We start from the raw sequence: 14,236 nt of genomic DNA on the forward strand, positions 1-14,236 counted from the left end.
AAGACCTGCAGGTGAAGATGAACCTCTTCTATCATGAGGTCAACCAGGATGTGCAGAAGATAAAGCCTTCATCTATACATGAAGGGCAGGTAATGACTGAACTGTTGCACACATTCTCCATCTACCTGTTCTGGAGACATTTTCATGGTATAAGAAACACATTTTGTAGTTTCTAGTAAAAGTATGCCTGCATTTCAGTGGTTCTCAAACCTCTCCTCGGGGACCCCCCAGCCACTCCACATATTTGATCTGTTCCACCACCAGCACACCTGATTCAACTAATCAAGTACAATGCAATTATGATTTGTACTTGATTAGTTGAATCAGGTGTGCTGGTGGTGGAACGGATCAAATATGTGGAGCGGCTAGGGGGCCCGAGGAGAGGTTTGAGAACCACTGGTTTAGCCCATGCATGACTTGAATGTGGAGGTGATGAATAGGGAGGGGAATTGATAAGATGTTATTGATACTAGGGATGCCCCGATACCGTTTTTTTCCCCACCGATCATCTATGAGAAATATCTGCCGATATTCAAAAATAAAATAAAAAATAATAATGAAGATTTGTGTTTTTAATGAACACATCATTAACATTCATCTGGTGTAGTCTAAAGAAATATGAATTCAAGAATACAAATAGTGAATTAAATAAACACATTATTTATTTATTACTAGGCTGGGAAAAAAGAAACAAAAATGACCTTATTATGTCTTGGAACCGCTTTGCATTATTGCAAACTAAATAAATAATATGAATTCAATCAAAGCTCATTTTCCATGGAGAGTGGCTCATTTAGGTTAATGAGCATGCGACTGTTATGTAGGACACTGTGTTTTGGTGTAAAACTACAAACACACCACGGAACGGTGTGGACCTCAATTCTTTCATGCCTCTGAAATATAACATTGGCGAAGAGGATGGCTGAGTTTTCACTACCAACACCAACACCTTTCTGGTCTGTGCTCGACGAGCCTCTGACTCCGTGGGGTTGAAGGAGCACAGCTGTCAACGATAATCAAATCATAACAAGAAAACACACTAACGTAATCACAACAAAACACACAATAAAGAGATGCATCTCTGTAACTCAAATAAACACAGCAAAAATAGGCAAAAGGTAGCAAGCTGCACACCACTGCTGCATAAAAGATATAATTCAAAAGCAAACTAAGTCACATCACACAAATACATACTGATAATATTAAACTATGCATTTTACTTTGCATCATTCTGCGGAAACCTTTATTTTCAACTACACTGCACGGACGAAGGTCTTTGCAGATAAACCCAGCGATAGAACAGTCGTAGCCCTCGGGGAGTTAAAAGGAAGCCTTGCTTTAAAATATAATGGTTCCAGACTTTAGATTTGTATGTCAGAGGTGCTTTTCGTATTAGTTTTTCCCCGCTTACAGCCATTCATCATCTTCAACGTAGTTGGTTCATCTCCGTTATACAACGCTCGTGCGCAGCTTGTTTCTCCCCTCAAAATAAAAAAAATTCAAATATCGATATTTGGCGACGTGAACTGCTAATTGTATCACAAGAGGCCGTGACACAATAATCGCTGTATCGATATTTTGTCCCAGACAAAGAAACACATTAGTAGCACTATCTGGCACGGAGCGCAAAGTATCAATGGGCGCATTATTATTCAGTGGCAGCGACGTGCAGTTCGTCTACCATTTAGATTCCACAATGTTGCATTTCCTTTGACTTTGTTTGTCACATTTTAAATAGATAACATACTACTTTATCAGCTTTCTCAAACAACGTTTGGGAACGGATACCAGGTGTTGCAGGCGTCTCCCTGCAATTTGCATACAGACCCAACCGCTCAGCAGACGACGCAGTCAAGTTGGCGCTCCACTATATTCTGCCACACCTGGAAAATCGGAACACCTATGCCAGAATCCTGTTTGTGGATTATAGTTCAGCCTTCAATACCATCATTCCTGACCTCCTCCACAATAAACTGGCCCAGCTGAATATCCACCCCTCCATCAGTCAGTGGATTACTGACCTCCTCACCAACAGGAGGCAGTATGTCAGGATGGGCCCTCATCTGTCTCAGCCCCGCACAGTTAACACCGGTGCTCCTCAGGGCTGTGTGCTCTCCCCCTTGCTCTACTCCCTGTACACCAACGACTGTACCTCTGGTGACACATCTGTCAAGACCATCAAATATGCAGATGACACCACCATGGTTGGGCTCATCACTAATAATGATGAGACTGCGTACCGGAGGGAGGGAGGTCGGCCGCCTGGTGTCCTTGTCTGCAGCCAATAACCCGGAACTCGACAACACCAAGACAGTGGAGGTGATTATGGACTTCCGGAAAAAGGCTCCAACTCACTCTCCACTGGTCATCAATAACTCCCATGTCACGATAGTGGATGAATTCAAGTTTCTGGGCACTACCATCTCCAACAAACTAAAATGGGATAACAACATCACCCATTTAGTGAAAAAAGGCCAGCAGCGTTTTTTTTTCCTCCGTCAGCTGAAGAGACTTCACATCAGTCGTCACATCCTGGTCCAGTTCTACAGGGCCATCATAGAAAGCATCTTAACATCTTCCATCACTGTCTGGTACGACACTGCGTCTGCCCGATCCAAGGCCAAGCTACAAAGAGTCGTACGGACAGCTGAGCGGCTCATCGGCTGCCCTCTGCCTCCCATCACAGACCTCCATAGCTCCAGATCATTGAAGAGAGCACGCAAGATTGTGGCTGACCCCACACATCCAGCTCACAGCTTGTTTGAATTACTCCCTTCTGGACAGCGGTACAGGGCCATCAGGTCAAAAACATCACGCCACTTGAACAGTTTCTTCCCCAAAGCCATAGCCCTCCTCAAAACTCCTGATCATTGCACCTTGCACTTTACATGTTTTTTCACTAAGTTGTTATTTATTCACTCGTATATATTGTGTGTCTTGAGTATTGTTGTGTTGTCGGCTTGTTGTTGTATGTACTGTAGCTTGTTCAGCTTGGAGAATACCGTGTGCACTGCACATGGCGAATAAAGTTGAATTGAATTGAATTGAATTGTGGCATAGCCTGAGAGCTTGAATACTGTCTTTTTTGCGATAAAACTTTACACTTCGGATACCATAGATATTACACTACCAACAACGTAGTGTAATATCTACCTGTAGTGTAGATATATATATATAATATCTATTACACTACCAACGTATGCATGGTTCGGATACCATAGATATTACACACAGTAGATGCCTCGTGCACGACGATAGACAGTCAGACGCATGGCGGCTACATACAGCAGTGTCCAATGAGGTATCTACGTTTCTATATCTACGCCGGATACTACACCACAGAGTTTGCCGCATTGGGTTTTTGCAACGTGCAACTGTCAGAAACAAAAATGCCGGCATCGATAAAAGAAAGAACAGATTCAGGTTTTCTCGATTCCCATCCCTATGAATGACCACAGCTCTTCTTCCTACATGAGATGGAGAACTTGGGTCTACTGTGTTGCTCCCCCAGATGTGTGTGGTGTACGTCTCTAGCCTGAAGAACTGGTGCAGAGCCGTAGTGGAGTCCCTCTTCCTGGGTGCCGTCGGCAGTCAGGCCTTGTGCTTCCTGGTCGACCACGGAGAACACACCGTCGTCTGCTCAGATGAGTATGTCTCGACTCTGCTGCTGAAACTATACAGAACTAGAAGAACAATGCGTTTCTGTAATCAGGGTTCCCACTGGGTCCTTGAAATTGTGAATTTGAGAGAGAAAAAAAATCAAGGCCTTACAAGTTTTTGAAAATGTACATGGGTCATTGAAAGTGCTTGAATTCCCCTCTCTCTCTCTCTCTCTCTCTCTCTCTCTGTCTCTCCCCCCCAAAAATATAGGTAACCTGTAGAAGGGAATAAAACAACCATACTAGTTGCTACGGTTAATTAGTTAGATTTGAAAACCGTTCATTGTCATTCCTATTATATCAGGGTATCCGCGGTGTCTTGAAAAGTATTAAAAGTTGATAAATCAATTTTGGGAAAATCAAGACCCTTAATAAGTATTAAAAAGTCTTATCACGATTTTATGAGGTCTTGAATTTTGTAGATATCTTTCTGAATTAGACTCTGTCCAAAGAGTTTGAGTCCGAAAAACGTTTTGTAAAAGTTTGTGAATTTATTAGTTCTATTAAAAAACAAAGATGAACCGGAAATTGTGTTGTATGATAGTGGTCTAGTGTCTATTAAAACTAAAACTGTTAAGTTAAAGGTGTCACTGATGTAAACGGTTACAGCTCCAAGTGGCGGTGAGGTCTGGAAAAATATTGACAAGGCCTTTAAAAAGTCTTAGAAAGGTATTGAAATTAACCTCAAGATTCCTGTATATAAATTCTCATCTAGATCTGTCTCAAACTATGCTGTGGTGGGCCCTTGAATTTGAAGGAATTGAGTCTTGAAAGTCCTTGAAAGGTGCTTGAATTTGATGTTTCAGAAGGTGAGGGAACCCTGTGTAATGTAAGTAGGGAAGCACTAGTATGAAAATTCAAGGCCCTTACCGATTATTCATAACACAATCGGCCAATACCCATACCGATTTACATTGTTGGTTTTTAGCCGGCGCCTGACATTGACCTAAGACCAGTGACACTGCACTCTGCAACGCTTCGGGTTCAGGTGGTGAAACGGGGCTCTGATCTAGAGTCAGTTTACCATAGCGTAATCATTATGTAGGAAAGGGCAAAACTGATCTTGGGTCATTATGGGTAACTTGGCTGAACAACCGTTGCAAGAGTAGGCGCATTAGGCCTGACAGGCCATCAGAGTTGAATAGACCCGGAGAGAGAGGCTTCAGATAGGCCTTCACTGTCTAATCTTAACATAATCTCAGTTTACAGCATGCGTTGCCCAATCCATCCCAGCTGGCTGTTATAATCACTAAAAACAAACATGAGATTAAAACGGATCAAAAGATCTGACAAATAGGTTTGTTAATGGGCAGGAGCAGATTACTGCCTTTCAGTAATCCCCGTGGGTGTGTGTGTGTGTGTGTGTGTGTGTGTGTGTGTGTGTGTGTGTGTGTGTGTGTGTGTCTGGCATCTCTGGACCTATGAGCATTTTGCATCCATTGAATTTCAGAAACTCACCCTTTTGACCACGTACAAGGCTCATTCAGAGGAGCAGAATGTCTGGGTTTACGGACCTTTCAGAGAGAATTCACGCTGGCTTTTAGTTACAACAATCAGCCACCAGTGTTTATTAGGATCTATTGTCCAAGACAGTATATTCCTTCGGTGAATTGATCACGTACAGACATTAAGAAAATATTCCTAATCAAATTATCATGCCAGGTTAGATATCGCAATATCGGTTTGAACAATCAGCCATTTTAAAGCATTCGGCTGATCAATTTCCTAACCATTATCGACCAATACCGATTGCTGCTGAATTAATCAGTACATCCCTAAATATATAACGATTATGACATTATAATTGTCTCCAAAGAACCCTTCTATTTCTTTCTCCAGGGTCCGAGCCCCATTGGAGAAGTTTCTGCAGCTGCCCTTCTGGGTCAGGAAGTTCCAGCTGGCTGGTATCCAACCTGTGAGGCTCCAGGTGTCCATCTGCGAAGAGAAAGCTGAACTAGTGTAAGTGTTGACTAACTACTGAACTAGTGTAAGGCTTGACTAACTACTGAACTAGTGTAAGGGTTAACTAACTACTGAACTAGTGTAAGAGTTGACTAACTACTGAACTAGTGTAAGGTTTGACTAACTACTGAACTAGTGTATGGGTTGACTAACTACTGAACTAGTGTAAGGGTTGACTAACTACTGAACTAGTGTAAGGGTTAACTAACTAGTGTAAGAGTTGACTAACTACTGAACTAGTGTAAGGTTTGACTAACTACTGAACTAGTGTATGGGTTGACTAACTACTGAACTAGTGTAAGGGTTGACTAACTACTGAACTAGTGTAAGGGTTGACTAACTACTGAACTAGTGTAAGGTTTGACTAACTACTGAACTAGTGTACGGGTTGACTAACTACTGAACTAGTGTAAGGTTTGACTAACTACTGAACTAGTGTAAGTGTTGACTAACTACTGAACTAGTGTATGGGTTGACTAACTACTGAACTAGTGTATGGGTTGACTAACTACTGAACTAGTGTAAGGGTTGACTAACTACTGAACTAGTGTAAGGGTTGACTAACTACTGAACTAGTGTAAGGTTTGACTAACTACTGAACTAGTGTAAGGTTTGACTAACTACTGAACTAGTGTAAGGGTTGACTAACTACTGAACTAGTGTATGGGTTGACTAACTACTGAACTAGTGTAAGGGTTGACTAAATACTGAACTAGTGTAAGGGTTGACTAACTACTGAACTAGTGTAAGGGTTGACTAACTACTGAACTAGTGTAAGGGTTGACTAACTACTGAACTAGTGTAAGGTTTGACTAACTACTGAACTAGTGTAAGGGTTGACTAACTACTGAACTAGTGTATGGGTTGACTAACTACTGAACTAGTGTAAGAGTTGACTAACTACTGAACTAGTGTAAGGGTTGACTAACTACTGAACTAGTGTAAGGTTTGACTAACTACTGGACTAGTGTAAGGGTTGATATTGGTCTTAAATCACTGTAATTGCAATTGTGCTATTAGATTTGAATTGTGTGGTTATTACGGATCCTTGAGAGCTTACGTTTTCATTCTAGACCGTCAAATCAATGGGACAGCTCTGCTACTCGCTATCTGCACAACCTCTTACAAGGTAAACTAATGTGTCCATTGCAAGATAATTCTGTAGCATTGTAAAGATAATTCTGTGTCATTGTAAGATGAGAAGTGTGATTTTAACATCTTTGTTGATAGATAGTCTTGTACAACTTCAGTGTTGGGATTCTTATATCAGCCCCAAATCAGCACTAACTATATTGTCTGTGTGGCCTGGGGTGGTCCAGTGGTCTAGCACCACGGTCTACAGTGCACACATATGCCCATGTCGGCCTGGGTTCGAATCCGGCCCATGCCCTGCTGACATGCCCTTTCACCCTTCTTCTCCTACTTTCCTGTCTGTCTTCACTATATCTGTCCAATAAAATGAAAACTATGAGTGGGACTGCCCCACTCATAAAAATAACTATATTGTCTGTTCAATTGTTTACCTGAAGCATCCAACCAGATGGAGGCAGTGGTGCGTGAAACACAAGCTGATTCCACTTTCATTGAGCTCTACCTGACCATAAGAAACATAAAGGTGCGATGGTGCGGAAATGTGGATTTGCAAAAAGAAAAAAGTAGTGTGCAGAATTTCTAACGTACATTTGTTTAACGTTAGTCATAGAAGCTAATTCTCCCACTCTCTCCCAGATCTGTGTAAATGACGATCTAGTCACCAAGAGGTTTGCATGTTTCCCAAGCTGGAAGAGTCATTCCCCTGCACAGAATGGTGTTGTGGATCGATCCCCTGCCATCCTGACTTGTGACATCTACTCTGACACGGAGAGTTTCCTGGCCACAAATGGCTGCACCATACGATCACTGTCACCCCTGGTCTCACCCAGGCACCCTGCTGTCACGAAAGGTGAATGCACTATTATTATTATTATTATTATTATTATTTTCCCCTTTTCCACAATGCTAATGCATGTATTTTGAAAGGGGTAGATTTTTATGGTACCACTTATAAAAAAAGCCCTCTATATTGATTTCTTCAGTGACCAATCAGAGACCGGTAATAACATCAGGGCAAGTGGCATTGCAGACTTCCAATGGAGCATCACAGGTCAGTGTCACTGCCCATATCAACGTCTAGGAGAGATTACTGTGATTTGCAATTGAATTTCCCCAATTAATTTAAATGTTCTTTGTGGTTTTATTTAAGGGCCAAGGAAAGGTCAGAAAGCTCTCTGAGGGAGGCGGAATTAACCAAAAGGAGGCGCACCATCCAGAGCTTGACAGTGACGAGGGGTACAAATGTTTTTACATCGTTTTGAGAATAAACTCAGAAATATGGCTGCATTATATGCAGCATGATGTAATTAGATCTGAATTGTTTAAACATGTGTGGGTTTAGGCATCATGGGTTGAGAGAGGACACACAGGACACAGAAACTTCTCTGGTGGCAGACTTGTTAAAAAATCTGAATCGGGTCAGGTAAGATATTGACTTTTAGTTTTGTAATAGCTCTAAAGAGTTAATTCCTACTTTTTCTTAACAGATTCCTGACGTTTCTGAATCCTGCTTCGAGTGCTCAAAGGCCGGTTCCTAATGTGAGTGTGGCTGTTTTTAGTTTTCTAAATGTATATATTTCAGTATATTTCACATCCCCTAATGTCTCATTCCTACATATTGGTGATTCATCATCCAAATCCAGGAAGTATACAGTTAGGTCCATATGTGATGGCAGCTGATGAAAGGTGCAACCAGTTGTCAACTGTGAAACCTTGTGAATCCTAAACATAGCTTTCTTTTGAACAAAATGTGATTTTAGTTTTTCATAATACGCAACTTGAAGTACCCACGCGATATAACAAGCAACTGTTTTACGATCACTAAATACGCTTCATTTGTCAGCAAAGTGAGCTTGTTTTTCTATCTGCTAACAGTAGGGTTTGGGGGTGGGGGGCATGTTTTGTTTCCAAGAAACCAAAGTGACAAAGGGGCGGGATGAACAAAAATGTCACAACAAGAAGTTCAGCCGCAAAGTTGTTGCACTGTTGTCCTATATCAGTGCAGACTGGCAGGGTAGGAGCACAGGTTGCATACAGGTTAGAGCACCGTTATTCTGTCATGGTCTGATAATGAAGCATTGTTATTGCTATTATTCGGCCGAATACATTCGGTAGCCGAACCTTCGGTGCATCCCTAGTATCGGCAGATATTGCTCATAGATGACTGCCTTCACTTTTCAGAAAGGCAAACTCAATGTAGAAAGATACCGCACGAGTGAGAGCCGCAGCAGCTCCGCGACACACGCTCTGCTGAGGTAGAGGTAGCCCTGCTGAGGTACAGGTAGAGGTAGACGTAGCCCTGCTGAGGTAGTGGTAGCCCTGCTGAGGTACAGGTAGAGGTAGAGGTAGCCCTGCTGAGGTAGTGGTAGCCCTGCTGAGGTACAGGTAGAGGTAGAGGTAGCCCTGCTGAGGTAGTGGTAGCCCTGCTGAGGTAGAGGTAGAGGTAGCCCTGCTGAGGTAGAGGTAGCCCTGCTGAGGTAGAGGTAGCCCTGCTGAGGTACAGGTAGAGGTAGAGGTAGCCCTGCTGAGGTAGAGGTAGCCCTGCTGAGGTAGAGGTAGTCCTGCTGAGGTACAGGTAGAGGTAGAGGTAGCCCTGCTGAGGTAGAGGTAGCCCTGCTGAGGTAGAGGTAGCCCTGCTGAGGTACAGGTAGTGGTAGCCCTGCTGAGGTAGAGGTAGCCCTGCTGAGGTAGAGGTAGCCCTGCTGAGGTAGAGGTAGCCCTGCTGAGGTAGAGGTAGCCAGTGTGGCCCTAGTGTAACTGTTAGCCTGTGCTGCGGTAGCAAAGTAGAATCTTTCACTACTGGCTTTTGAGGACAACTCAAGGTAAGATGATATTTCACCTGAGCATGAAAATAGGCCAAACCGTCCCTTTAAGTACTGTGGATGTTTTGACGTTTAGACTGATCTTGAGGAAGAAAATGAAGAAGATGATGTTCATGGGATCTCTGGGGCTAAAGATGAAGAGGAGCTGGTTGGTGCAACGCAGCAGACCGTAGATGAAACAGCAGGATGGTATGAATGCACGTTACACAACTGCTACTACTACCACCCCTAAGTAATTGTTAGATTTTAAAATCCAAATTGTTGGAGTATATAGCTAGAAGTATAGAGCTAAAAGAAGACAAAATACTTCCTCTTTCCAATACTTAATTTTAAAAATGTGATGATGACCTGTTGTAATAGTCCAGATCTCTATGTTCTTGCAGTAACGGTGGAGGTGAAACTGATGATCCTATTGAACAGCAGGGCACTGAACCAAGGTGTGTCAGTCCTTCTCTGTCTGATGTTCTACTTCATGTCTGTCTTCAGCGTCCATGTTACTGTTTGAAAAAAATAAAATGTTAAACATTTGATTGTACTTTATCATATTAAACGCCAAGGAAAGTGATTTGTATATTCTCTGTGTGGTTAACAATGCTGTTAAGTTGGTCATTGGTTTTGAAAGGCTCTTATACTGTGTTGTACCTGTGTAAAGGCTCTTATACTGTGTTGTACCTGTGTAAAGGCTCTTATACTGTGTTGTACCTGTGTAAAGGCTCCTATACTGTGTTGTACCTCTCTAATGACAGTACTCCCAGTGACCCACCTGGAGCTCTTACACAGGAGGCTTTTGCTGAGCAGCCAACCTTCGAGGATGAGCTAGCCTGTGCACGGTATGGTCATCCTGCCCTGTGCTGCTCTCTTTGGTGTCTTTTAATGCTGCGCTCACTCGAAATTGAAATACACATGTGCTGACAATTCATAACCGTGACATTTGGGGCTATGGTGGGAGTTTCAGTGCGTTGGTACAAAAATGTTTGAGAATCATACCAGTGACCCGAGCTGCCGCTGTGTCTCTGCAGGTTGTTGCAGTTGCTGAACCCAGACCCTCTGATGCCGGACCCTCTGAACCCGGACGTCGATTCATCAGATGTCACCGTAAAAGAATGGATTTCCGCAGTCCAACCCCCATGTGAAAATGGTATGAAAACATAATTGTTTGCATGCAACCCTGCTTTCAAATCAATGTCTCTCTCTCTCTCTCTGGCGTTTTTATTGTGGTGAACTATGAGCCACATATTTATTTCTGCCATATTATTAAATAATTTTGCTTGAAATGATGCCCAGTCAAACTGATCGACAATATCCACTTAAATGTATGCCTAGTCTACCGTGCTGTTTTTTAATTTACTTTTATTGACGACTATGAGGGCTGTCTTATCACTGAATATTATATGTCCTATTTAGGTAATTTGATGGAGGGCAAGCAGGTCATAAATGTTGAGAAAGCCTTTGCAGAGGACTCTGTAAAAAGGTACTTGAATATTTGTTTGCCTATTTCAGAATACCAAGTTATATTTAGTCTGTATATCATGGGTATACTGTGTGCATGTCTTTGTCAGTTTCCACCCACAGATCAAGTGGTTTCAGAGAGACGACCGAGTCGTTCTGAGAGTACTGCTGCTCAACTCTGTGGAACAGAGATGTGAATTCTCCTCTGAGCGAGTGGTGTTCAGGTTTGTCATGCAGGACATTACATCGTTTTTTATGTGTCAGTTTGGACGTCTGAAACCTGTTCTCTCTCTCTCTTCATTGGAAACGAACGGTATGATCCTGTTCATCACTCCTCCACATGTTGACTCGTCTTAGGTCCATCTTGCCTCACAGGCTAAATAATAACACATTCCAGATGGATGTGTATGTCACCGTCAATGCTGTCTTTGTGGAAAAGGGAATAGTAGACGCTGCACTGATTTATTGCCTAATTGATTTTATTATTATTATTATTATTATTATTATTATTGATTATATAATTCTCTGTAGTGCCACTGTTAATGAGCGACCGTACCGGGCAGACCTGGAGCTCCATGGCCCCATCGCTGCTGAGAGCTGCTCCTGGGAGGTGAAGTGCAATGAGCCAGTCATACAGCTGATGAAGAAGGACCGGGGAGATTGGAAGATGCTGCTCAAGCAGAAGGCAAGTGCTTTGTGATCAATCTCTTGATTCACCCAACAATGTCTTCAACACGTCGTGACGTTAGAATTATAAGGTTCTATCTCCATTTTTGTCAAAATTGAGTTTTTTACATAATTTGATCCATTAGGTGTTTATTAATGCCTGTGTGGTGTTATTTTTAAAATGTTGACATTTTTGAGTTAGTAATTCATAAAATACAAAGGTTCCATCTCACAAAACATAATGGAATGTAAAAATGTTGACGCTCAATATCTCTGAACTACCCTAAACGGAGATGGAACCTTTTCTAAGCTCACGACGTGTTAGTGTCTGTACCAGATCAAGTCACAAAAAGAAACGACTTTCTTGAACAAGAGGTCCTAATAGTGCCCCGCGGTGGTGTAGCGGTCTAAGCACTAGCCACTAGTGCAAGCTGCCCACCGGGGACTGGGATCGAATCCCAGCTCGCCAGACCCGGATATGGCCGGGGCACACACAGGGAGCGGCATATTGAGCGGCCGCTCCCGAGGGCGGTATAGGAATATTTCCGGACAAGGATCCGTCGCGCAACAGCGCCCCCGGAGTGCCGGAATAACGGTGCTGGGCTCGAGGAGCCAGTCAGCTAGTCTGCCTGGCGGCCTCCTCTGGGGCTGCCGGCCACGGGGTCGTGCGGCGGATCCTACGCAATAGGCAGGGGATAATTGGATGCTAGGTTGGGTTCAATTGGATACCAAATTGGGTGAAAAAGGGATAAAAAAAAAAGAGGTCCTAATAAACACTTCCACCTTCTGGTGAAAACGTACGTTTTCGATGGATTAGTCTTGGGTGAGTTTCTGAAATTCAGTGGATGCAAAATGCTCATAAGATGTCCAGAGAAGTACATTTTCTCAGTCACTTGAAATGCCAAGGTATACACAACATCAGGCGTTAAGGACTGTAATCACACATCCATGCTTTGCATAGGCCTCATGTAAAATAATATTTTTGTGGCTCAAAAGCTGAATGAAAACTTCTATTCTGGATCTCTTCATCACACATGAGTGTTAAACACCTGTATTTGTTAAAAAGGACAATATATTAGTTATTTTTTCAGAATGTTTTATTTTTTTGGTCTTTGGGCAGTCCTAATCCCTGCTTAATTTTCATGCAAGGAAAACTGGGTTCGGGCACGTAAGGGATAACTCAGTCCTGTTATGGATATTCAACTTTGCTTTGTGACCAAATGAAAATCATCCAGTTGGTATGAGAGTTATGTTCACTGTAACAGAAAATAAGTACTAGTTGATACAGAATTGACATTGCTTTATTTGATATTGGTTCATCATTGTAGTAGTGTGCAGATACTGAAAATGTATCATGTCGTCCAACAGAGCTCTTTTGTAAGTCTGGACTTTGATCATTTTGAGGACAATGAAGAGGAGATTCTAAATGGTAAGACTTAAATCTCTTAACACTAGACTTGTTGTATTGTTCTGCTGTATTAAGATATTCACTCTGATAATAATCTCTCAGGGATCACCTTGTTTTGTGATTGTCACCAGGTCGCTTGTTTTTCGAGGAGATCGGGCGAGGGGAAGACTTCTATGTGAGGTCAGAGAGTGGCAGTGAGAGCGACTGAGTACCCCCATCAGTCTGCCCTGAAATATCGCCTTGGAACCTTCAGAGGACTTTGTGTTTCCCCCAACCTTTATCCAGCTCTCTCTTTACTGTTCAGCTTGCCAAACTTAAGACAAGCATTTTAATTGGTTAAGACCCAGCCAACGAGAATGAATCTCTAAATGTCATATTTAATAATAATATATATATAAAAATAATAATTGCACACGGCCCCGATTTTGTCGCACCGCCGAAATGGATTCCATTGTTTAAAATGAGACGAAGTGAGTGGGTGTGAATGGAGAATCGAATGTTATCGTGCGACAAAATCGCATCGCACGCCGTGTGCATTGTCTCATTCAAAACAATGGAATCGAATTCGGCGGTGCGACAAAATCGGGGCCGTGTGCAATTATTATTTTTAAATATATATTATTATTAAATATTACATTTAGAGATGTATCTGTTTTTGTTCTCAGTTCAATTATCTTCCTCCAGATTTCTGTTTTAACTTTTGATGAGGTTACTCTACTGTATAAGCAGGTTTTAATTATTTTTTTATTGTGCTGCTTGGTTTGAAGGGTAAATTAAAGTTTCTTAATTTACACTTGTTTACTGTTTGTAATTGTCTATAGAAATCTGTATCATATTCAGTCCATCTGAACCCCACCAAGGAGTTGCTCAATTTAACTAGGCCAGGTTCTGAATACATTTTCAACATGCATGGAAAAGGAATGCCAATCTCAGACTTTTCAGCAGAAGGCAGTGGAAGACAATTTAACATGCCCTAGTCTAGCCTTGGGTAAAGCTTTTCACTGACATACAGCTTTAACTGTATATGCCCATCTTGTTCTATAATTAACAATATGAAAGTATTAGTGGATTGCACCAGCATGTTCTCACTAAAAGGTATATACCAGGCTGTGAACTCAGGAATTTAACTGTTACCCTTCTATGTGTAACTAGTCCGAATGTCTGTCTTTCCTTGATAA

The 14,236-nt window shown here is 42.2% G+C and overlaps 1 protein-coding gene across 1 annotated transcript; it reads left to right on the plus strand.

The window, feature by feature from the left end:
- Positions 1 to 17: 17 nt before the first annotated feature.
- On the plus strand, positions 18 to 13,266 carry LOC308150646 (uncharacterized protein; the record flags this gene model as incomplete). Its single annotated transcript, XM_080523455.1, has 12 exons — positions 18 to 89; positions 3,512 to 3,648; positions 5,499 to 5,618; positions 6,695 to 6,750; positions 7,372 to 7,522; positions 9,919 to 9,972; positions 10,282 to 10,365; positions 10,555 to 10,673; positions 10,940 to 11,006; positions 11,095 to 11,243; positions 11,548 to 11,673; positions 13,190 to 13,266. 12 exons carry the CDS (start codon positions 18 to 20, stop codon positions 13,264 to 13,266), a joined length of 1,212 nt encoding a protein of 403 aa, XP_080379581.1.
- Positions 13,267 to 14,236: the final 970 nt, after the last annotated feature.

Source organism: Nansenia antarctica, assembly GCF_963989245.1.
Source record: "Nansenia antarctica genome assembly, chromosome: 2".
Classification (NCBI taxonomy): domain Eukaryota; kingdom Metazoa; phylum Chordata; class Actinopteri; order Argentiniformes; family Microstomatidae; genus Nansenia; species Nansenia antarctica.